Source organism: Rhipicephalus sanguineus, chromosome 5 (assembly GCF_013339695.2).
Source record: "Rhipicephalus sanguineus isolate Rsan-2018 chromosome 5, BIME_Rsan_1.4, whole genome shotgun sequence".
NCBI lineage: Eukaryota > Metazoa > Arthropoda > Arachnida > Ixodida > Ixodidae > Rhipicephalus > Rhipicephalus sanguineus.
Window position 1 is genome coordinate 194,221,101 of NC_051180.1, and position 24,062 is coordinate 194,245,162.

Here is a 24,062-nt window from a genome sequence, read left to right on the forward strand (position 1 = left end):
TAAGTTTGAGAAGAAAAAATATTTTCTGCAAAGTAATATTTATTAAAACGCGAGAAACGCTTCGTTTTGGAGTATACGGTCCCCGTTCCGACGACACAGGATGTGCGTCTACGTCCGGAAAGCTCTCCGCTTCACGATTGGCTGTCCTCTTCCTCTCGGCGGTTCTCGGCGGGAGAGCTGCGACCTCCTCTCACTTTTGTGACGTAGGCACGGCAGAACGAACGCGAAGGAACAGAGATCTCTGATCGGCCCCCAGCATGGGATTGATGGGTAGTACACGGATTTGTCTAAACTTCGTTCTTTCGGCTCCGTTTGGTACCCGTCGCCTGCATCCGCTTTGTCGCAAAACGAAGTTCAGCAAAAGTAGGCAGTTCTACTTCACCACTTTAACCTTTTTAGGCTCACCAAGTAAAATCTGGTCACGAAGTTCACAACGATCCATTCTTTCATCCGAGAGAATACCAAAACACAGCAATAAACAAAGCCACAAGTGCGTTCGAAGCCCGCAAGTACGAAGACTAGACAAATCCGTGTACTACCCATCATTCTCACGGGGGGCGATCGGAGATCTCTATTCGTTCGCGTTCGTTCTGCGGTGCCTACGTCACAAAAGTGAGAGGAGGTCGCAGCTTTCCCGCCGAGAACCGCCGACAGGAAGAGGACAGCCAACCGTGAAACGGACAGCTTTCCGGAAGTAGACGCTCATCCTGTGTCGTCGGCACGAGGACCGTGAAGCGTTTCTCGCCTTTTAATAAACATAATTACTTTACAGAAAAATGTTGTTTTTTCTTCTCAAGCTCAAACACTCTCTCAAAGAGCAACAGCTTTGAGTAATGATATTTAATAATGTTAGTTTTTTTTGACGTCGTCGGTAGATGGTGTCGCGCACGCGGGAAAAAAAAGAGAGAAACGTAGCGGGTGGCGCAGTGTTTCAAAATGTCGTCCAACCGCAACGTCTGCGTTGGTTCTCGGGTGTCTGATCGTGAAAAGGAGCTTCTGCTGGATTTTGTGAAAGAGCACCCACAGATCGCGACGCTGTCGTGCCCGCTGGAGCCGTCGTTAACGAGGGAGAACCGGGACGACATGTGGCAGGAGCTGGTAGCGCTTTTGAACGAAGAAGTCCCTGCGCGTAACACCACAGCCCAGTGGCAGGCCCGATGGAGGAATGAGCGCTACTATTCGCAGAAGGGTCTTGCCAAACTCCGAGAGCAGCAGAGGTGAGTGCGAGCCCAATTGTATTGTGGTCGGTCATCTTACACATCCCGCTTGTGCTTTACAGCGGCACCGGAGGCGGCCAGATTTCGGGTTACCGCGGCCGCGTCGTGCTTGACAGGGACCGCACGGGTCGACAGTGCGCGAGGCCCAGTGTTCGGGTGGTCTGAATCGGTAAGCACTGGCTTAGAATATCATTGTTACTTGTATGCTGCGAGCAAGTGTGCTCATTTGCTTCGAGCCATTACACGCTGTTAGTTTTACTTTTTCAATTAATATCGAGTGGATCACCCGGCCGCCACGTTGGCTGAGGTGCTAACACGTTATCCGCCCAGAACAGAATACGAAACATCCACATTTGCGGTCTATATTTCGAAGCTCGTTAGAGCACCCTACGTGTTCCAAGCCATTTCTCAGACCCTCGAGTCGAGTGAGGTGCGTAGCCAGTAGGTTTCCCTCCCTCCACCCCTCTCTCCGAAGTCTGTGTGTCATAGCATGCCGCTGTTGAAACATTCTAAAAAAACACTGCTATTCCACTTCCAGCATTAGTGCACATTCGCCACAATAATCCCTACGAATTATTGTCTCTGGGTAGCTGCACTGTTATCATTAGTAGGCACCAGACTGGGATGTAGTCTTTTTTTAGCGTATGCTTACAGTTGGTTCCCCCAGATCAGAGCCTGCAAGCATATGCACTATCTGGAGACTTCCGTCGCCTGCACTGCCAAGGTTCTTGGTCGGGAACAACTTCCGCGGCTTGCAGGTGAACTTTCACATCTAGCACTCCATACTTCTTATTGCACTCAGTGTGTCAATCAAGAAACTTCTTAGTATAACAGGTGATCCCTGCTCCAGCTGCTGCTGGTGTGGCTGAAGAGGTTGTGGCCCAGGATCTTTCCCGTGCCCCAACTCGTAAGTTTCGCTGATGTTTTTGATTAACTGTAGATGGTGTTACATGCTCACAGGTGGTGCTCATGCGTGCAGGCATATGTTAGTGAAAAAATGACATCTGTGGGCATAAAGACAAAAAGCTGCACAAAAAAATTTGGCAAGCGGTTGCAGGAGCTAGTTGTTTGCATAAATGTCAGATGGAATAAAGAGGTGTCCTGCCTGGCAGTTATGGTGAAATGGAGCAAAAAAGTGGATTGGAAGAATGTTCAACATCTTGAAATGTCTCCATATTTTGTCAATTGCTTCAAAAGTGAAACTGAAAATGTGCTATTGCTAAATATACTGTACAAAAAGCAAGCTCATTATAAATGTAGCAAAAAAGTTGCACTGGAAAAATGTTCAACATTTTGAATTTTTCCCTATTTTGTCAATTGCTTCAAAAGTGAAACTGAAAATGTGTATTGCTAAATATACTGTTCAAAAAGCAAGCTCGTTGTATTACTTCTTAACATAGCCATCATACACAAATGCACATGTTTGCACCTGTGTTATACCTGCTTGCTGTATGTTTTGCATACTGCAGCAGCTAGGGTAGCCCTGAAAAGGGCTGTTTGGTTGCTTCTCATGCAGAGGTGGTTAGAGGTGTGAGATGCGTTTGATGAGATGCGCGAAAATGAATTCCGGCACCGCTTCGGTCTCTCCAAACGAAGTGCATTGGTTGTGCGGTGAACTAAGCACCATTCATGGATGCCGTTGGGTCAGTGGACTTTCAACAGAGAGGAGATTGTTGCACACAAACTCTTCACGAACAGAAGCTTCCAGCGAAGAGTCGGTAGCAGGAAATTCATAGATGATAATGGCAACACATTTCTTGGTTTCCAGCCCATGCCACAGCTGCGAAATGTGGGCAAGTGGCGGACCGAGGCGCTGGAGTTACTAGCCGCAAACACCAGGCGGCAGGGCCAGGCATCATTGGAAAGCTCCTGACTGCCAGGTTCTACTTCTCGGTGACGTGGTCCACGAGCTGCAAGGCGTTGGTAACCTCGCCCGGGCCCTCATTGCAACGGAATACACCTGCACAGTGATTTGTAAAGAGTAGTCGTACATATATGTAGATTTCTTTTTGTTCACATCACGATCTGTGATACGCTGGTTTGCTTCAATGGTGCCCTGCAATTTTTTTTCAGTTAATTTTCTTTTTCTGCATATCAGAAGCACTGGTGTGCTGTTTCATTGCACATAGCACAGTTTCACAATCGTCAGCTGCCGTGACGCCGACTACTAGCAGCTCCGGATAAAAGGGCATGCTGGCACCTTGATGCTTCATTTGGCAGCGGCGACAGCGGTGGAAGCACTCGGCTCGAGCTTGTGTGTTGCACAATGCCTTTGCAGGTTAGAAATCGCATTAGTATCTATTTTGAGACTGATTTTAATATTGCTGTTGCGCTGCCACATTTTGCCTCGTTGTTCTTGCTCTTGCGCGTTGTTCTTCTTGCATTGTTCTTTTATTCAAAAATGGCACCTGATCCTGAGATGCTGAAAATGTTGAAAGAAATGAAGCAGGAAATTCGCGACACGCGCGCTTCTTTGGAAAGGGAATTCAGAAAGGAAAATAGACAAGTGAAAGCTAGCATGGAACTGATAAATCAAAGTTTCCAAGACATGAACGCTATCATGAAAGCCATACAGAAGGAAAATGCAGATGTTAAGGCTCAGAGTGCCGTCCTGTTGTCCGAGTGTGCACTCCTAAAGAAACAGGTGCAGGAAAATGAATTAAGGGTAGTGCAACTGGAGCAGTACTCACGAAACAGGAACCTAGAAGTCAAAGGTATTCCAGTTTCGCAGGATGAAAGTCTACCAAAAATATTTGAAAAAATTGGCGATGCTGTCGGTGAACCCATTGCACAGAGTGATATTGAGGTGTGTCACAGGATTCCAACGAAGGTCTCAACGCAGTCGAACATTCTTGTGCAGTTTTGCAGCAGGTCAAAACGCGATGCAGTTTTGGAAAAGGCAAGAAAGAAAAGGTTTTCAACTGCTAATATCGGTTTCGCACAGTCTGCCCCGGTATATCTCAACGAGCACTTATGTTTCGAACTGAAGAAGCTACTAGGCATGACTATCTCGAAAAGGAAAGAATTGGCGCTTTGCATGGACAAAAGACGGCAGGATTTTCGTAAGGAAAATGAATCGTCCAGAGCACTGCGCATAGCTTGTGTCTCGGATCTCGATAAGGTCGACTAGGAAAATTAGTGGCTTCTTTCGATGACGTCATATCCATGAACAGCTCTTGTTCTGCTTATCTTTCGCCTTGCGAAGTAGGTAGCTTATGAGAACGGAAAACTGGGCTAGTTTGTGGGAACTCATGTTAAGGCAGCTAGCGCAAAGAGACACGGACACAAGCGAAGAATAAATGCACAGGACAAGCGCCAACTTCAAACTAAAGTTTATTTCCTGAATTTTCGCCTATTTATCTTAGATCACACCACCACATTGTCACCATGGAGAGAACAACTGATACTGCTGTGAATGTCATGACGCCGACTCATCTTGATCATCTCTTATACCGAAAATGATAACAACACTAAAACGCGCAAAACCGCGCAGTCAAACACCGATATACTCGAAAACATCACAATAAAAACACGCATGCTCAGAATCGAAAGTTCCTATCACGCGGCAAGGGTAGCAGCCAGGCTAGCCGAAAGGAAAGCTATCTCACACGGGAGTAGGCTCAGTGAAGCCTGGCTAACACATACGGAATCGCTCTTGAGAAATAAAAACGCTTCTAGATCTCTCTGGACAGCTTGTTCCGGTTCCGGTACATCACCGCCGTGTCAGACAAAAGTGGTTCACACCCGCACTGCCGACAGTGCATCGCGAGATGCGAGTATGGCGAACCTTTTAGAGAGCTGAAATGTTTTCTGAGCCTGATGTTGAAAGATCTGCCCGTCTGGCCAATATATTTACGTCCGCACGAAAAAGGAATGCAGTACACAACGCTAAAGCCTGTTTCACATGCAGCGATTTTGCTCCAAGAGCGGAGCGGCTGCCGTCGCGGAAGCCCAAAAACAGGTTTTTAGAGCGACCAGTGGACGCGCGATCAAGATCGCCGGAGTTGGAAAAATTCGCGAGCGGCAGAGCGGCTGCCCAAGGTCAACCAATGGGGGAGCAGTGACGCGGGGAGCACGTGACCGTAGGGATGGAGACGAGAGCAGCCGCGCGCGCCGGGAGGAACTCGCTCCGACTCGGTTTCCTAGCAGACGACATTCGCTGCAACGAGCTGGCAGTGTAGAAAACGCCGTTCTTTTCCTTTTGTTGTTCTTTACTGCGCTTCCATCAAAGCAGACAAATCGTTTGCACGTGTCATTTTGTTCTTTTGTATTTTTATCGAATCGTGACACCAACATAGGTCCGGACAGGGGGAACCTACGACACTCCGCACTTGTTCGCAGTAGACGTTTCAGTTTTTTTTTTTACTACTCTGGTGCAGCACGTTCGAACAGTTTACTGTTTTCTTTTCCTTTTTTTTTTGTGGTCACGTACCCCGAAGACGACAAATGCCGCCGCCTCTTTACTGCAGAATGCCCATAGGCAAAAAAAAAAAAAAAAGAGACGAGCTCCTTCACAAACCCACAATGTCGTCGACTGGGCCGTTGGCATCCGCTTGCCGGCCCATACGGCGCACCAGCGCCTTGCGGCATTCGAGACCAAAAGCCACCGAAAGCCCTGTGAAAGCTTAAAACCCCCAAAACAAATTCTTTCTTTTGCTTTTCCATGGCCAAGTGTATGTGCGTGCAACATGACTTGCGTGGTAAAAAAAAGAAAGCTGGAACAGAAATAAACCTGACTACTGAAGTTGTTTAATTGCACTCTGATAAACTGCACATTTTCATCATTCAAGGTTTAGGCGCGTGAAAATCGATCACCGAAGTAGAAGGCTGGTGAAACTTGCAACCCAAGCGCACCAAAGCAAGCGAGCCCGGAGAAAGGAAACCCGCGGATAACGGGCGCTTCCCACAACCATCACTGCGCATCGCAGAGGCGCGCGCCGCGCAAAAGCGGTGCATGTGAAACGAAGCCGCGTCCGAGCGTCCTGCTGCCGCTCGATCGCCGCGGGCCCCGCCGCTCGGTCGCTCGCATGTGAAACAGGCTTAAGAGTGCACGAAACGAACCGCATACCGTGCCTAACGGTGCAGAGTGCCGTTCTGTGATCTTCCTTGCTGCACGTGCGCCTCTGCAACTTTGGACAAATGGCGCCAGCCTTGTTTTTTGCAGTGAAAACAATGTCAACGTCATGACGTGATGCCACCTTTTTGACGCGATGATAAAACGCGTGGATGCACGGTATAACCGCGAAACCGTTCCTCTCTACCGTTTGACCCTTTGATGCACTCTGTGCTCCCGTTTTTACTGTCCTTAAACATTTGAAGGGGGCCGCGGCAATAATAGACTCTAGGTACTCAGCCTTCTGAAGCCTTTTCACCTGCCCTTTCATACTTTCTCTCATCAAATGTTCGCAAGAATTCTTTAGAGCTGAATGAATGCAAGAGAGAACGATACCTTGCTTAACCAACTTCGAATGGCAGGAATTGTAGCTCAGCAGGGCTTTTTCAGACCGAGGCATGTATTGCCAGCATACATGCGAGCCTCCCAGCGTAATCCGCAAGTCCAGAAAATGTATAAAATTGTCTTTGGGTGCTTCAAGCGAAAAACACAAACCTTGGCCGTGCTCTTTAAAAACCTTTAGTACCTCAGCTATCTTGAGGCCAAAATCTTGCGTTTGAGCAAAAATCAAGTAGTCATCGACAACCTCACAATTTTTTGTGTCACACTACCAAGACGGCTGTCGATGCCTCTCTCCACCTTGGCCAAAAATATGTGACTCAAGATAGGCACTACTCGAGACCCTATACACACGCCTGATCGCTGCGCATATACACCTCCTTCCCATGAGATCAAGGTGGAGCGGAGGTAGACAGCTAGCAATTCTAAAAAACCTTCGGCCGTAACACCGCATCTGGACATGAACGCGACCTCGTCATTATCAGTACATATACATTATCAGTACATAGCTTATACGCAACAAACAAGAATTCTTTATCTTTCATCCAGATTAATGCACAATCAGTTGGAACAAGGAAGAACAAATTGTTGCCCTTTCCGCCTCGTTCGGATTCACTCCAGATGTACTGATAACTGAAACTTGGTTTTAAAAGGACGCAGATCTTTTCAAGATGCCCGGTTTTAACACATTTTTTGTAAATAGGCCTTCTCGAAGAGGAGGATAATAATAATAATATCTGGGGTTTAACGTCCCAAAACCACGATATGATTATGAGAGACGCCGTAGTGGAGGGCTCCGGAAATTTCGACCATCTGGTGTTCTTTAACGTGCACCTAAATCTAAGTACACGGGCCTCTACCATTTCGCCTCCATCGAAATGCGACCGCCGCAGCCGGGATCGAACCCGCGACCTTCGGGTCAGCAGCCGAGCACCGTAACCGCTATACCACCGCGGCGGACTCGAAGAGGAGGAGGTGTTATGTTAATGGCGAAAAACACGCTACATTGCGAACTTATTGAGTCATTTCCTTCTTTACTCTGAATTACGAAGTGCTTTCGGTCAAATGCAATAATAATGTGTACTGTGTGTTATATAGACCTCCAGGTACGAGTATATCTAGCTTTTTGTCTTTTATGGACGATTACCTAAACTGGATTAATGATAACCATTTCAAGCTCATTATGGGAGGTGATATAAACGTTGACTTTTTGAAGACTTCGAAACCGAGAGGTGACTTATGTAGGACTCTTGAATCTAACGGTTTTGCAAATGTGATAAATGCTCCTACTCATGTTTCACTTAACTCATTTACATTGATAGACATCTTCATACCCATGTTGAAATTACAGGCTTATCATCAGGTGTTGTGAGCACGCACATTAGCGATCATCTCCCAATTTTTCTACTCCTTAAACAAACCATGCCTCTTGAAACCGCAAATCATTACCTTTGACTATACGGGATGTGAATGCACACAGCTTAAGCAACTTTCGTAAGGAAATATTGCTCATTGATTGGTCGCCTTTACTGTTCATTACCGACCCCGAAACCGCTTATGATTATTTTCATGAAAAGTTTAAAGTTGCTTATGAAAAATGTTTTAGGTACAAGGTAGTTAAACCTGCGCGCAAAAGCAGAAAGCCATGGGTCACAAAACAATGTTTAGAGGAAATAAGCATTAAAAATCGCTTATTTCGTAATTTTACTTCAACGCGGTCTGAAGAAACCCTGCGCTAGTTTAGGGTTCAAAGGAATAAAGTAAACAGCCTTCCACGTCGTGAGAAAAGATTATACTTACAACATTTATTTAACGTTGACGTTACGGAAATATCAGATATTCTTTGGGAACGCATTAACTCTGTTCTAGGCCGAGATGTCTGTAAGGAGACTATTAAGGGAGATTACGATTGATGACAATATTGCCACGCCCGCTTCTTTTATTTTGATATGTTCGAGTTTGACCAGCAAGGACGGTTATCAACGCTCGACGCTGGCCAGGGAGCAGTGTTCGAGAAGCTTCACGATTTTAGTAGATCGTTTTGTTAAGATTGCGCGCCGCACGCGAATGTTCCAGCTTCGTCGAGAGATAACGTCGCCACCAGCGATATTGCTGGAAAGTTCCATAGCGCCAGTATAAAAGCCGACGCGCTTGACCGCTTGTCAGTTGATCGACGGTCGCCGTTCTGTTCGCCGCTATCAGTGTATTGCTGTAGCTTTCAGTTTCTCGGCCACAAGTTCGGCCTAATAAAGAGTTTCATCTCGACGTGCTGACTGCTGCCTTCGTCGACGTCACGACCACGTGACATCTGGTGGAGGTGCTGCTTCTTCCATGATCCGGACGCCCCCGCGAAGCGCTGACCCAAGCCCAAGCCGAGACGAGGACTACGACAAAGAAAACCCGGATCGTCGAACAAGCCGCAGGCAGAAGGGACTACAGCCAGAGTGCTGGCTCCTTCCCGAAAAAAATTGGGGGACCCTTAAGCTTCGCCTTTAAGAGTTGAACGCGATAGCGAAATCCGGCCCCTAGTGCGCACTTCAACCACTAAGTGCTTAATGTGTATTGCTACACTCACACACGCACGCACGCGCGCGAATTTTACAGGCTTTCGATGTAAAGCAAGAGTCGCATGGCCTCCAAGATATACGCCGCGCGCCGGCCCTCTCGGATGCCATGAAAAGTCGAGACATATTTCTCACAATGCCTCACAGATGGCAGCACATTATCTAGCGTTTGCTGCGTTGGCTTGATATGTTTTCCTCTAGATGGACATAGTTGTCCATTTTTAGAGCTGTTTGAAAGTTCGTGTGTGTATTTAGCGGCGATGGCTGCACTATCCCGGCGTTTTTCGACGTAGTTTGATGGCCTCGCGAATGCGCCTACCGTATGGGCTCGTTTTCGTCGTGACACCTGCCGAACAAAATGCGTTAAGGAGACTCCTTCTACTACATGGCATTTATGTAGTGTTTTTGTCCGAAGCAGCTGCAAGCAACATCGTGGCTCTGTGGTAAGACACCTGCTTGCCACGCGAACGGCCTGGGTTCGATCCTCATTGGGACCGAAGATTTTATCGCTTATTTTATTTGCTACTTTCTCGATTTTTCGCTCACGCATGATTTTTCGCTCACAACCAACGGTGCCGACGCCGACAGCGGAATTTCTGCGACACGAGCTCTCTAACGCTACCGCGTTAAAACCAGGCAGCCCCAGATCCCAACATCGACCGCAACGACGATGACCGATCCCGTGCAGCCTGCGCCGATCCTTCTCCGGCAGCCCAAGGAGCCGCCAACCTTCCGCGGATCATCACTCGAAGACCCGGGAAGCTGGCTTGAAGCCTACGACCGAGTCGCCCTTTTCAATGCCTGGACCAGCGAAGACAAGCTACGGCATGTGTATTTCGCTTTGGAAGACGCCGCTCGGACCTGGTTCGAGGACCAAGAGCGAAGCCTGACAACGTGGGACATTTTTCGCGCCAGGTTTCTCGCCACATTCACGAGCGTCGTCCGCAAAGAGAGGGCTGAGGCTCTGCTCGAGACCCGCGTGCAGATGCCGAACGAAAACGTGGCGCTCTTCACGGAAGAGATGACCAGGCTCTTTCGCCACGCAGACCCTACCATGCCCGATGAAAAAAAGTTCGCCTTCTCATGCGAGGAGTTAAGCAGGAGCTCTTCGCTGGGCTCACGCGGAACCCACGCAAGACAGTCCAGGAATTTGTTTCCGAAGCCACAACCATCGAGAAGACGCTGGAAATGCGAACCCGGCAGTACAATCGCCACGCCTTCCAAGACAGCGTAGCAGTTCATGCCCTCGGCTCCGACGACTTGCGCGAAACGATCCGAGCCATCCTGCGAGAGGAGCTGCGAAAGCTCGCACCTTTTGCACAGCCCGAAGTGACGTCGATTGCAGACGTTGTACGCGAGGAAGTCCAACAGTCACTGGGTGTTCCTCAGCCGGCACCGCCGCAGCTGCAAGCAATGAGCTATGCTGCTGCAGCCCGACGCAATGCCCCTCCTCCTCGCCCACGTCAAGACGCCGCGCCGCACCAGCAGTTCCGCCGCCAGGCACCACCGCCGCCACCACCGACGTCATACCGCCCGCCAGCCGGCCAGCGATACACGCCGAGGAAGACCGACGTTTGGCGCGCCCGCAATCATCGTCCACTCTGCTACCACTGCGGAGAAGCCGGCCACACCTACCGCCGCTGCCATTATCGACAGATGGGACTGCGTGGGTTCGCCGTCGACGCGCCGCGTCCACAGCAGGGTGAACGACCACGTGACATCGCCGACTATCTGGCAGGAGCGCAGTGGACCCCCCGAGGACCTTCCCGATCGCCGTCGGCAGGCCGCTACGCCTCTCCCCAACGCCGACCATACACTTGCCCAACCCGGGGCCGGTCACCTAGCCCGCATCCGGAAAACTAAGGGCAGCAACCGATGGAGGTGCGGTTGCTGTACGACGAAATACCGAAGACCCTCCGCCGCCGACGCCGCCGCCACGACGAAGGCTTCAGGACACGACGCGAACCCCTGACGACGAAACCGCGCGGACCGAAGTAGACCTGACGACGCAACGTGGAAGCAGCGGAACAAACTGACGTAGCCGTGACCCGACGCCACGACCTAACTGCAACGCAAAACGAAGAACTAGCGACCTCGACGTTCTTATCGACGGCCACAGCGTCACAGCCCTCGTCGACACCGGAGCCGACTATTCTGTCATCAGTGGACCGTTCGCCACGAAGCTGAAGAAATTTAGGACAGCTTGGGAAGGCCCCGAAATCCGGACAGCTGGAGGTCACCTCGTAACGCCGGAGGGAATCTGCACAGCGAGACTCATCATTAACAACCGGATTTATCCCACGAACTTCGTAGTCCTGCAGCGTTGCTCGAGAGATGTCATCCTTGGTATGGACTTCTTAGGCCTTCATGGTGCAATCATCGACCTGAGGTCTAAGTCGATAACACTGTCCACGGAAAAGGCACTACCGCCGCACACTCCGCCAAGAAAGCACGCCTTGAATGTGCTGGAAGACCAGGTCACCATTCCCCTCGCTCCAGCGTCATGATTTCCATCGGCACTCAGAAATCAGCAGACCTGGAAGGCGTTGTTGAATGCGACCAGCACCACTTGATTAACCGCAAGATTTGCGTCGCAAGAGGAGTAGCAGAGCTGCGGGCAGGGAAAGCAACAGTTATGCTCAAGAATTTCAGCAACGAGTACAAGCACGTGAGCAAAGGCACGACGGTCGCCTACATCGAACAAATCGTAGAAGCCAGCAATGCTTTCGGCCTCACCGATTCTCCCGAGCTTACTCCGACGAATAAGGCGCCGCAACTAGCTTTCGACATCAATCCCAGCCTTCAGAAGCACAAACAAGAACAGCTCAAAACCCTGCTCTTGCAATACAAGGACTGCTTTGCGTCGTCGTCAAGAATTCGGCAGACTCCCATGGCAAAACATCGCATCATAACAGAGGAAAGCGCCAGACCACTCCGTCAGAGCCCGTACAGAGTTTCGACGCGAGAACGCGAGGCCGTGAAGAAACAGGTCGACGAAACGCTACGCGACGACATCATCCAGCCGTCGAAGAGTCCGTGGGCATCCCCGGTGGTGCTAGTGAAGAAGAAGGATGGGACTCTACGTTTTTGCGTCGATTATCGTCGCCTGAACAAAGTCACGAAGAAGGACGTGTATCCCCTTCCCCGGATAGACGACACCCTGGATCGATTACACGACGCAAAGTACTTTTCGTCGATGGACCTCAAGACCGGTTACTGGCAAATAGAAGTCGACTAGAGAGACCGAGAAAAAACTGCTTTTATAACACCAGACGGCCTGTTCGAGTTCAAGGTCATGCCCTTTGGTCTTTGCTCGGCACCTGCGACTTTTCAACGGGTTATGGATACATATTGCAAATCAGTTCTGCGGAAACCCGCAAGGTGGCGGAAGGGTTAAGAAAGAGAAAATAGACAACCACCCGTTTGTAGCACGAAGCCACGAGGAAATCCATACGGATTTCTCAGAAATAAAGCCTCATAGTTGCCTCATAGTTGCCTCATAGTTGGATACAGTACTGGCCGGCTTGAAGTGGCAGACGTCCCTCGTGTACTTGGACGACGTCGTTGTGTTTTCCTCAAACTTCGACGAACACCTTCGGCGCCTTGAAGTTGTACTTCAAGCAATCAAGACCTCCGAACTCACCTTGAAGCCTGAAAAGTGCCGCTTCGCGTACGAGGAGCTCTTGTTCTTGGGTCACGTGATCAGCAAGGATGGTGTTCGCCCGGACCCGCGGAAAACAGCTTCCATGGCTGAATTCCCGACGCCCACCGACAAGAAGGCCGTACGCCATTTTCTCGGCTTGTGCGCCTATTACAGACGTTTCGTCAAGGAATTTTCACGGATCGCCGAGCCACTGACGCAACTCACGAAGGCCGACGTCGTATTCAGGTGCGAAACGTCGCAAGTTCAAGCATTTCAAGAATTGAAACGACGCCCGCAGACGCCTCCGATACTTGCGCATTTCGACAAATACGCCGATACGGAAATCCACACCGACTCAAGCAGCGTAGGACTCGGCGCCGTCAATGTGCAAAAGACCGACGGATTCGAAAGGGTCATCAGTTATGCTAGCCGGTCGCTATCAAAGGCAGAAACGAACTATTCCACAACGGAAAAGGAGTGCCTAGCGATCATCTGGGCTACATACAAGTTTCGCCCGTACCTCTACGGCAGGCCCTTCAAAGTTGTGAGCGACCACCACGCATTGTGTTGGCTAGCTAACTTGAAGAACCCTTCAGGTCGGCTCGCACGGTGGAGCCTACGACTTCAAGAATTCGACATTACCGTCGTTTACAAGTCCGGAAGAAAACATTCCGACGCTGACTGCCTGTCTCGCGCCCCCGTCGACCCACCGCCGCAGGACGACAAGGAGGACGACTGCTTCTTAGGAACCATAAGTGCCGAAGACTTCGCCGAACGACAGCGAGCGGACCCAGAACTCAGGGACCTTGTGGAATACCTCGAGGGCAGGACCACCGTTGTTCCCAAGGTATTCACGCGAGGACTGACGTCGTTTTTCTTGCGCAACGGTGTTCTCTTTAGAAGAACTTCTCGCCGCTTCGAGCCGATTCCCTTCTCGTAGTGCCCTCGACATTCCGTCCAGAGGTCCTCCAGGCTCTGCATGACGACCCGACATCAGGACACCTGGGTGTTTCTCGCACGCTCGCAAGAATGCAGGAAAAGTACTACTGGCCGCGCCTTGTCGCCGACGTAACTCGCTACGTCAAGACCTGCCGGGACTGTCAGCGACGCAAGACACCGCCGACTAGGCCAGCCGGACTTCTGCAGCCTATCGAGCCACCTCGACGGCCGTTCCAGCAAATTGTGATGGACTTACTGGGGCCGTTCCCGACGTCCATTACCGGAAACAAATGGATCGTCGTAGCGACCGACAACCTCACCCGCTACGCCGAGACAAGGGCGCTACCCAGAGGCAGTGCCGCCGATGTAGCGAAGTTCTTCGTTGAGAACATCCTCCTGCGTCATGGCGCCCCAGAGGTCCTCATCACCGACAGAGGTACGGCGTTTACTGCTGACCTAACTCAGGCAATACTGAGATACAGCCAAACAAGCCACCGCCGGACCACAGCGTACCACCCACAGACCAATGGCCTCACCGAGCGGCTAAACAAGACCATCGCCGACATGCTGGCCATGTATGTCGACGTCGAACACAAGACGTGGGATGCCATCCTTCCGTATGTGACCTTCGCATACAACACGGCCATGCAAGAAACGACGCAAATGACGCCGTACAAGCTGGTCTACGGAAGGAGCCCGGCAACGACGCTCGACGCAATGCTACCAACCGCCACCGACGAAGACGATCTCGACGTTGCCGCCTATTTGCAACGCGCCGAAGAAGCTCGACAGCTCGCCCGCCTGCGCATCAAGAACCAGCAGAGGGTCGACAGCCGTCACTATAATCTTCGACGACGCCACATGGAGTACCAACCCGGTGACCGTGTGTGGGTCTGGACGCCGATACGCCGACGTGGGCTCAGTGAAAAACTTCTTCGGCGATACTTCGGGCCATACAAGGTGCTTCGACGTCACGGCGCTCTTGACTACGAGGTCGTCCCGGACGGCATTACGAACTCCCAGCGACGCCGCGCACGACGTGAAGTCGTCCATGCCGTGCGCCTTAAGCCGTTTTTTGCGCGTTAGCGAACCTGGGGACTCTACTTTTTCCTTTGTTATTGTAATTTATTTGTGTATGCACTTGTTTTTTTACTTTCCATGTTCTCTTGCAAGCATCGGGACGATGTTTTTTCAGAGGCGGGCAATGCCACGCCCGTTTCTTCTTTTATTTTGATGTGTTCGAGTTTGACCAGCAAGGACGGTTATCAACGCTCGACGCTGGCCGCGAAGCAGTGTTCGAGAAGCTTCACGATTTTAGTAGATCGTTTTGTTAAGATTGCGCGCCGCACGCGAATGTTCCAGCTTTGTCGAGAGATAACGCCGCCACCAGCGATATTGCTGGACAGTTCCATAGCGCCTGTATAAAAGCCGACGCGCTTGACCGCTTGTCAGTTGATTGACGGTCTCGACGTGCTGACTGCTGCCTTCGTCGACGTCACGACCACGTGACAATATAATGTCAGGAAAGGACTTAGTGGAAGCGTTCAATGAATATTTTACTAGTTTGGTAAAGAATTCTCACGACCCCAACTGTTTAAATTTTTAGGGGCGAAGCTCCTTATGCAGTGGGTCTGTCCATCCTCCGTTTGTTTGTAGCGTTGTAGTAGCCACCTCTAGCTCGTGAGAAGCGCGCGTTCTGGTATGCAGTAGAAGAAGAAGACGACGTTGACGAGTGAGACTCTCGTGCGTGTTCGCCTGTGTGGCATTCTTTCTTGTTTACTGCGCGCGTTCTGGTACACTCTAAGAAAAAAAAGAGTCAAAAGAGGGTCATGGAACCGTGACTCTCTTCGGGCGTCCGTGTGACCCCTTTTGGAAGGTACAGGCGGAGAAAAAGAGTTAGCGTTTTGAAAGGAGTCACTGGATGCTCCTGAAGCGCGTTTCGATTGGCTTCCGTCATGAAAGAGCCGCCGTATACGCCATACATATCGCACGCTTGCCCTTTGGCGCCGTTGTGGCGCGTTGCTCGCCGGCGGAGACGGGGTTGGCGCCGGGGTGGCGCGCCGCTTCTGGCTTCTCTCTCAGTCGTCTCAGTCAGTCTCATTCTCCTCGTCTATTGGAATGCGTTGCGTGGTTGCGTTAATAGCGCGGGTTGCGTGTCTTGAAGTTTCATCAGTTTCATGTTCATGCGCGTCTTCGGTGGTGTTGACGCCAGCTCCGTGCACGAAGTGACGCATGGAAGGCGGAATATTCATGGAGCTGCGGATTACCGACAACGCACGCCAGTTAACGGTGAGTGTTCTGCTTTCGTAGGCACTACTTATACAGCTTTAACTGGGCGTCTGCAGCAGCTCAGCGGAATTTATCTGCCAGCCATTTCCAACAGCAGCCTGTGTCCGCGGGGCTGTTGCGGATGCCCAACTAAAGCTGTCAGTTAACGAGTTGCCACCGTTATGCGCGTTGCCGTACATGCTCCCATAAAGTGAGCGATGCAAACAATTATCAAAGGTCATTTCTTGCTGATCGCACGTTGTGTCTGCACTACTGAAGGTGCAAGATGTCGTTTTGAGATGCACTTTAGTCTACTTCTTAATAACATTTCCATCGACCTTGAGTATGCTGCGTGCTTCCGCGCGTGGGAACGTGAAAAAAAAAAAAAAGAAAGCCTGTGTACATAACGCTCACACGCGCTATATATAATGGTTTTTGTTGGCTTAAAGACGGTAGTTTGAGGTGCAGATATAGTACGGTGGCTTCCAGAACGTACGCGGTAGTCATTCAAGTTGGACACGCCTCGCCGGTAAGGCGAAAAAGCTAGAGACTTTCGACGGCGCCCGTTGTTGCGGCCGCCGCCGCGCACTTTTTTCCTTCGTTACTGTTTGCTGTTTTCATGGTTTGCCAACATCTGCGATGACGCTATAACAGAATCAAATGATTGTACATGATTGTGGGAGTTATGTGTGCTAATTCTAGCATATGACACGTCTGATCTCGACGTAGACGGCGTCCGCACGTGCTGGGTGTCGTTCGGGCCCTCGTACTCGCATGTGTTTATCTGAGTATGGGTTACGTTTGTAAAACATGCGGTCACTAACCGCTCACGGCGTGCCCCTGACTGCCTGAGGATGTGCTTGGGTGTCGGGGTAAGCCGGCGCAAAACCGTGTTTATTCTGAAACCAAATTTTGAAGCGATTTCTCAGAAAAGAAGTGCTTTCATTCGTGTATAGCCAGTGCGTATTGCGACACAAGGTTCCCGCTGCCTTTTACGTGAAAATTTGTTTTCGTTGCGAAATTTGAACTAAACACTCGTGGCAGATGTGTGTGTGTACAATAACGGTGTGTTGAACAAAGGGTGATTTTAAATACAAATAATGTGTGTGTTTTGGTTATTCCCAGAATCCGGGATCACTTCTCCCGCCTCTTCACTCCAGTTGACAGCCACACTCGGGGAAACGAAGGTGCCGCTCTGGTCTGGCGCCTCACCGCTCGTGATCGGAAAATCAACAGCGGCGTTCGCCCTGTAAACGAGGCAGTCGATCCTACATTTCTTTTGGTTAGACAAGACGACGTAGGAGAAGAGGTGAGTGGCACCCACGCAAAGGAGCCTAAACCAATTTCGTATGTCGTTTAAAAGAGGCCCACGTCATCTTGTGCGGCAAGTTTGTCGCCAAGTGACGTGTTACAAAAGGTACTATTTGCAAGTTGTGTTTTACACGAGAACGGCAAAAAGCTTGGTTCCTTACCATACGTGTTTGCATTTGTTGTTTTGTTGTGAGCCTTCATTGTGTCTATGTGAACCACTTATTTTGTAGGTTTCGCAAATCTTTACTGCAATTTCATTTTCTCATCATAATATCACGTTCTGCTTTTCAGATACCGTTTTTCATGGTGCTCACGCTGAACAGGAGCGACAACCTAGCAAGCCACAAGTCTGATGCCTCCAGCCGTCACCACTTTTTGATTTATTCTTAATCATAAGGAATAAAGATTGAAACATGATGCTTATTTCTGCAGTTTATTTTGCACTATATGGCACTATGCGCACTAGTCACACATTTTGGTTGGCTATACTCATAGAAGCATGTAAATGAGGAATACCCAAACTTCTTAATTGGAAATCCAAGACCATCTTCACGCGCTTTCTATATAACTTTGCTGGAAAATATGTGTTGTGTTGACGAGTTTTATTAAAATAATGCCAAAACTGAACTATTCTTTTTTTGCAGTCGCTGGGCAGAACGGCAAGTATTATTGGACTTGCTTAAAATGAATACTCCACTATTTTCAACAGTAGTCGCGCAAAAGGAGGGTCCAATGAGTAGCTTAAAATACTTGTGGAGTCGTCTGACGCTTCGGTGTGGGTCACTTGACCCCCGTAGGAGTGTTACCGGCAAGAGTCGTCTGACTCCCTATAAGCGGTAACGTGATCCTTCGGATGAGAGTCTTTCCACTCTTCCTAGAGGGTCAGGGGACTCTCCTAGAGCGAGCCGACCCTGATCCACCAAGAGAGTCACCGTGACTATTGAAAGAGTCCTATACGTGGCAAGTCAGAACTCTCCGAAAAGAGTCACGCATACTCTTTTTTTTCTTAGAGTGTATGCAGTAGAAGAAGAAGACGTTTCAGAAGTAACGCGCCATGAGGATCCCTCTTGGCACGCTTTCTCTTTAGCTCGGAGTCGCCAGATGGAAGACAAGGCTGCGGAACGGAAGGCACGGAAGGCGGCGGCAGCGCGCGCTTGCAGACAGAATCCTGAGGTGAAAGCCCGCGAGGCCGAAGCTGCACGTCGACGCCGCGAAGCAGATTCCGCCGTTCGAGCCCGCGAAGCCGAAGCTGCTTGACAAGCTGCACGGCTGCGGCGAGAAGACCCCGCCGTTCGAGCCCGCGAGGCCGAGCTGCTCGACAAGCTGCACGGCTGCGGAGCGAAGACCCCGCCGTTCGAGCCCGCGAGGCCGAAGCTGCACGGCTGCGGGGTGAATCACATCTTCAAAATGTGAAGGACCGTGAAGCGACGAGAAAGCGCGCGTACCGCCAGGCAGAGCCCGAGGCTGTGCGAGCACGTGAAGTGGCTGCAAAACGCATCAGGCGGGCTCTGCCCGAAGGCGCCGACGCGCGCTTCCAGCGGGACTTCCTTCATAACAGTTTCGGCCATAGCTGCGGTGTGTGCAACAGATTGTGGTTCTCAAACAATCTAGTCACAATATCTTCCATCAAGAAGGACCACTCTCGCGCCAATGCCATCGCCGTGCTGCAACGTGAGTTCGCTTCGCCCCACTCATCATCATTCACCACGTGGATATGCTGTGATTTTTTTAAGTTAGCGGACCAGCCAGTCTGCATTTTTGGCTCCTACGACACCTAAAGAAATAACTGACGCTATTTTGTCGATTGGAAATAGTCAATGTTGCGATGTAGATGGCTTCGAAATCGGAACTACAAAGTACGTATTAGATGCCATCGCTCCGGCACTGACCCATATTTACAATCTAGTTCTATCTGATGGTACCTTTACAAAAGTACTCCAGGTTGCCAAATGTATAGTGTTGCATAAGGGCGTGGATAAAAACGCGTTAACTAACTATAGACGAATATCAGTCTTACCAATTTTTAAATGCGGACCATTTCTTAGTCGCACCTGCGGCGTCGGCCGCCGTCCACACCCCCACTGCGCATGCTCGGCTCGTCTCGTGCCGGCAGCAAGCCTCTCCTCTCCCTTCCTCGCATGCTCTGCTCGTCTTGTCCCGGCAGCAGGCCTCTCCCTCCCTCCCTCCCTCCTCTCCGTTCCTCCTTCCTCTCGATCGAACGCGGGCGGTGTGTATATAAGCGACGGAGCGCGCGTTCGGAATTCAGTCAAGGGCGTCTTGGCTTTCGCTTGACTTGACGCTTTGCTTGACTCGAGTAGATGCGATGGAAGCAACAGTACCTTCAATCAGCGTCCCACCACTCGTTGAAGGCAACGTTACCCCACCCTCATCGTCGTCGGCGTCAACAAGAGCAAGCAACGCAGAAGACAAGGCTGCGAAGAGACGAGCATACGACGCTAAACGCAAGCGTTTGAAGCGAACTGCGGACCCGGAACTTCGTGCACTAGAAGCTACTGCGAGACAGCAACGACGGGATGCGGATCCTTCACTCGGGGAACGAGAAGCAGCTGCGAAACGGCAACGACGGGCTGTGGATCCTGAACGTCGTGCTGGAGAAGCAGCAACCGTTCGTGAACGTCGAGCAGCGGTTCCATCACTCGAGCAGCGCGACGCTTCTGCGAAACCCAATTACGCAACATTCACGCGATACCCCCACCACTCTGCGACGCATTTACTCGAGTTCCCCCCGAGGGAAGATGCGGGCGACTTTTTTTTTTCAAAAGCGCTGGAAAAATAATTCACAGCCGTGTTACATCATTTATAACTAAGCATAAATTATTGTCAAATACGCAGTTTGGATTTACGAAAGGGCAGTCTACTGAAACTGCGCTTCTAACACAGAAGGAAATTATATTAGATTCTTACGAACGTCAGCTATGTACTTTGGGTATTTTTGTGGACTACTCAAAGGCCTTTGATTGCATCAATAATACCACACTCATAGAAAAATTTAAGTATTATGGCTTTCGCGATCTTTTTTTTTGAAATTATTAAAATCATACCTTCAGCACCGTATGCAAAAAGTAGTTATAAATAGTCACGTGTCCGATTTGTAACCAATTATTGCAGGAGTACCCCAAGGAAGTATTTTGGGGCCCTTGCTTTTCTGTATTTGTATTAATGACTTAGTTAGTATTGATAATGACGTAAAATTTATTGAATATGCAGACGACACTACAAATCTAGTAACCGCGAAAGATGCTGAAGGTGTCATAATTAAAGCCAACGAAGTGCTGTCAAAATTATCATCCTGGAGCACCGCTAACTCGTTGAAAATAAATGTCAAGAAAACAAAGGCCGTACTTCTTAGGCCGAAGAATCGAAACGTAGCTACTACAGCAAATTTACATCTTAACTCTATTTTGCCTAATGTGCCTACTTTGAAATGTCTTGGTGTTGTATTTGAGCAACATTTATCATGGAATGCTCATGTGGAAATGGTAGTAGGTAAGCTCTCTCCGGCTAACTGGAATACTATGCAAGTTGCGCTTTTTTCGTCCTGAAAGTGTTAAACCTCTACTGTAGAAATCCCTGTTCTTGTCGTACGTACACTATTGTCATCTCGTCTGGAGCACTACGACACTTACTAACATCATTACCCTGCATAGAATGCAGCAAAAAGCCGTGCGTTGCATCTTAGATGTGCCTCACTTAACGCCAAGTAGTCCTCTATTCGAAAAACTAAATGTGATACCAATGCCTAACATTTACGAAAACATATTAATAAGAAGTTATAAGAATGCTATTAAAAAGAGCAATGACACTCTAAGACGTATTTTTAATTTAACGCGAAAACACAAAATGGCCAATACAAGGAGCTCTGAAATATGGGAACTACCGAGGTCTAGAACGAACTATACCTATCAGATGCTACGTTATAGACTACCCTATCACTTAAATATAAAAATGTAATATAACTCTTTATATGGTCAAAAAACATGTATGAACTGCAATGCCTATGTTTATGTACTATGTTTATTTACTACAATGCCACTGTTTATGTACTAGTGCTTATAATGCTGTGTACTTGTGTTATTCTTGTATTCCTGTTGTATGATGTGGTGTGTTGATAGTGTAATTCTTGTGTATTTTTTGTGTATTTCTAGTGTTTCATGTAATTCTTGTATTCTTTCAATATCATGCGGTGTACTTATCGTTTAATTCCGGTGTATTTCTTGTTTTTCCCGTTTTGTAACTGCCTGAAAAATGGGCACTGGACCCTGTCAAGCATTGCTGGCTTTTAGTTCATTGTCCACAACATCGCTTGTATGTTGAAATAAATTTGATTTGATTTGATTTGATTTGTGTAGCTCAATGGTAAATCGTGTTTGCGATGTCATTGTCTTTTTAATGTCATCGTGTGAAGTGATGCATTCAGCAGTTTTGTAGTACATGTGCATAGCACAGTGTGGTTTCATTTATAAATCATGTTTTGCCATGTCATTTTTTAAAATCTAATTATACAAAGTAATGCATTAAGCAATTTTGTAGTATATGCACGCAGTGCACTGTAGTGTATGTTTATGTTTATAGTGTATACGTGTAGAATATTGTGGCACACTGTACGTTTTCTATCGATTTTTACACATCCTAGAAAAAAAGCAAAGCGTTTGTGAATGGTCTAGGTTGCACAACAATTTTGAAATATTGCAAGACCAAAAAATAGTTGACGAACACGTGTTCTGTTGCAGAGAAGTGTTTAGGCAACAGGATTGGGTACAAACAGAAATGAATAATAGAGGAAGACATATCAGCAACCAACAACTTGCATTTTTTTAGCGAGTTTGATTAATACCGGTTCGACTGTGCCTTGATTTCATGTACTACAATGACTTTTGTGCTGTGAGACGCGTGTGTTGATGCAGAGGAGCAGCAGGCACTTTGTAACAACTCCATTTGTATACTATAAAAGGAAGGTACTTTTATGTTCTTTTCCTTGGCATTAAATTCAGGGGTATTTATTTATTTTCCTGTGATGTGCATTGCTCGCGATACTTGTAATAAAATTTAACTTCTGACACCACCCATGTTGTTCACTTTTATTAGGGAGTTTTAGCTTGTAACGTATACTTCTTTACGTTACCGTTACCGGATTACGTTTACCGTTTTACCGGAACTCGAGTTTTAGTAATGTTTTTTAGCTGCCCAAACGTAAACCTTTACGTACGTACGTAAACCTTTACGTTTGCGCAACCACTAAATGATAATGATAACAGGATTTAAACTACATTTAATTTAGATAATATCGAAATACGCTGCGGCAAATGCAGAGAGGTTTTTAGCGAGTGCAGTATCCCGGTATAAACGAAGGGGTGTAGCAATACCAGGTTACCGGGCGATGGTGTCGACATTTTGTGACGCTTCGCGCAACCGCAATCATGGACACGTTTGTTTTCTGTTAGAGTTCTTGAGGGGAAAAATGATTAAAAAGGCAACTCATTCGTAATAATGCCGCTGCAAGGCATTTACATTGGGAGTAGAATGCCCGATGTTTCTGCAATAACAATTTTGTCTTCGCCTGGTACACCTTGGCCCCGCTAGATGGCGCCACCTATCCAGCCTGTCAGCGTCTTTAGGCCTCTCACGTTTGCGGATTCGGTATTCTGGGTCGCTCTAGCCTCGGTGATCCGGCTGAAATAAGGTGATCGTAAGTGGCGCTCGCACTTCGGCTTATTTTGACTCAGCGGCTGGAGTCTCCGCAGCGGATATCGCGAGTAGCAACGAACGAAGGTGGATTTGCGAGATAGGGCCGTAAACGTAAAGCCTAACCAGCGAGTAGTTTACGTTCCGTAAAGTTTCGCGCATGCGCAGATTCCATCCGGTATCCGGTAACACGGTAACGTAAAGAAGTATACGTTACAAGCTAAAACTCACTATTTACAAGCACGTTCCTTGTTGCACTAAAGCTAGCGAATGTTGCTGTCCTGATTCAAACAACCTTCTCAGGTTACCACTTTGGCTGTGAATGGCACCATGTGCTACTCACAGTTGAGCTCTCACTTGTGCTTATTGTGAAGTACCATATTTTACAACGTGGTCGAAGTATTTCATCAGCATGGCATTGTGTGACAAGGGGGCATAAGTCGGCAAACTCACTCATGAGTCGACTCACTCAGATTCAGATCGGGCTGTGAGTCCGGGTAAGTAATACTTTGGTGAGTTAGAGTCCGGTTGAAAAAATTTGAGTGAGCCCGAGTCTGAGTGAATCGGCTTGAGGAAAATTTTGGTGAGTCTGAGTTCGAGTGAGCACTAAGGGCAAAATATATTTCACGAGTGAGTCAGGGTGAGCTCCACATTTTTGCCGACGTATGCAAGGGGGTTATTCATTGATAGGAGAACCCTGTTCCATTGATATGTGTAGCAAACATTTGAAGTGTAGTAAAAAAACAGCCTTTTGTTCATGCCAGTGGCAAACACAATGAGCAAACACAAACACGCACCACACAATGCTGCCGTTGTTGCTGCAGGCGGCAGCGTACTCTGCGCAGGTGCTCAGCATGCAGGCCCTGTGGTCCTCGAAATAGGTTCACTGAACGGTTGCGCTGCTGCTGGCTCCCCTTGTGGTGGTGGTGGTAGCTCAGCTGCTGCTGGAAGCAGCTCAGCATCGT

At 48.8% G+C, this 24,062-nt stretch overlaps 1 protein-coding gene across 1 annotated transcript; it reads left to right on the forward strand.

Moving 5' to 3' along the window:
- The first annotated feature begins 911 nt into the window (after positions 1-911).
- On the forward strand, positions 912-1,382 carry LOC119393058 (uncharacterized). Its single transcript, XM_049415827.1, has 2 exons — positions 912-1,217; positions 1,280-1,382. Exons 1-2 carry the CDS (start codon positions 937-939, stop codon positions 1,380-1,382), a joined length of 384 nt encoding a protein of 127 aa, XP_049271784.1. The 5' UTR covers positions 912-936.
- Positions 1,383-24,062: the final 22,680 nt, after the last annotated feature.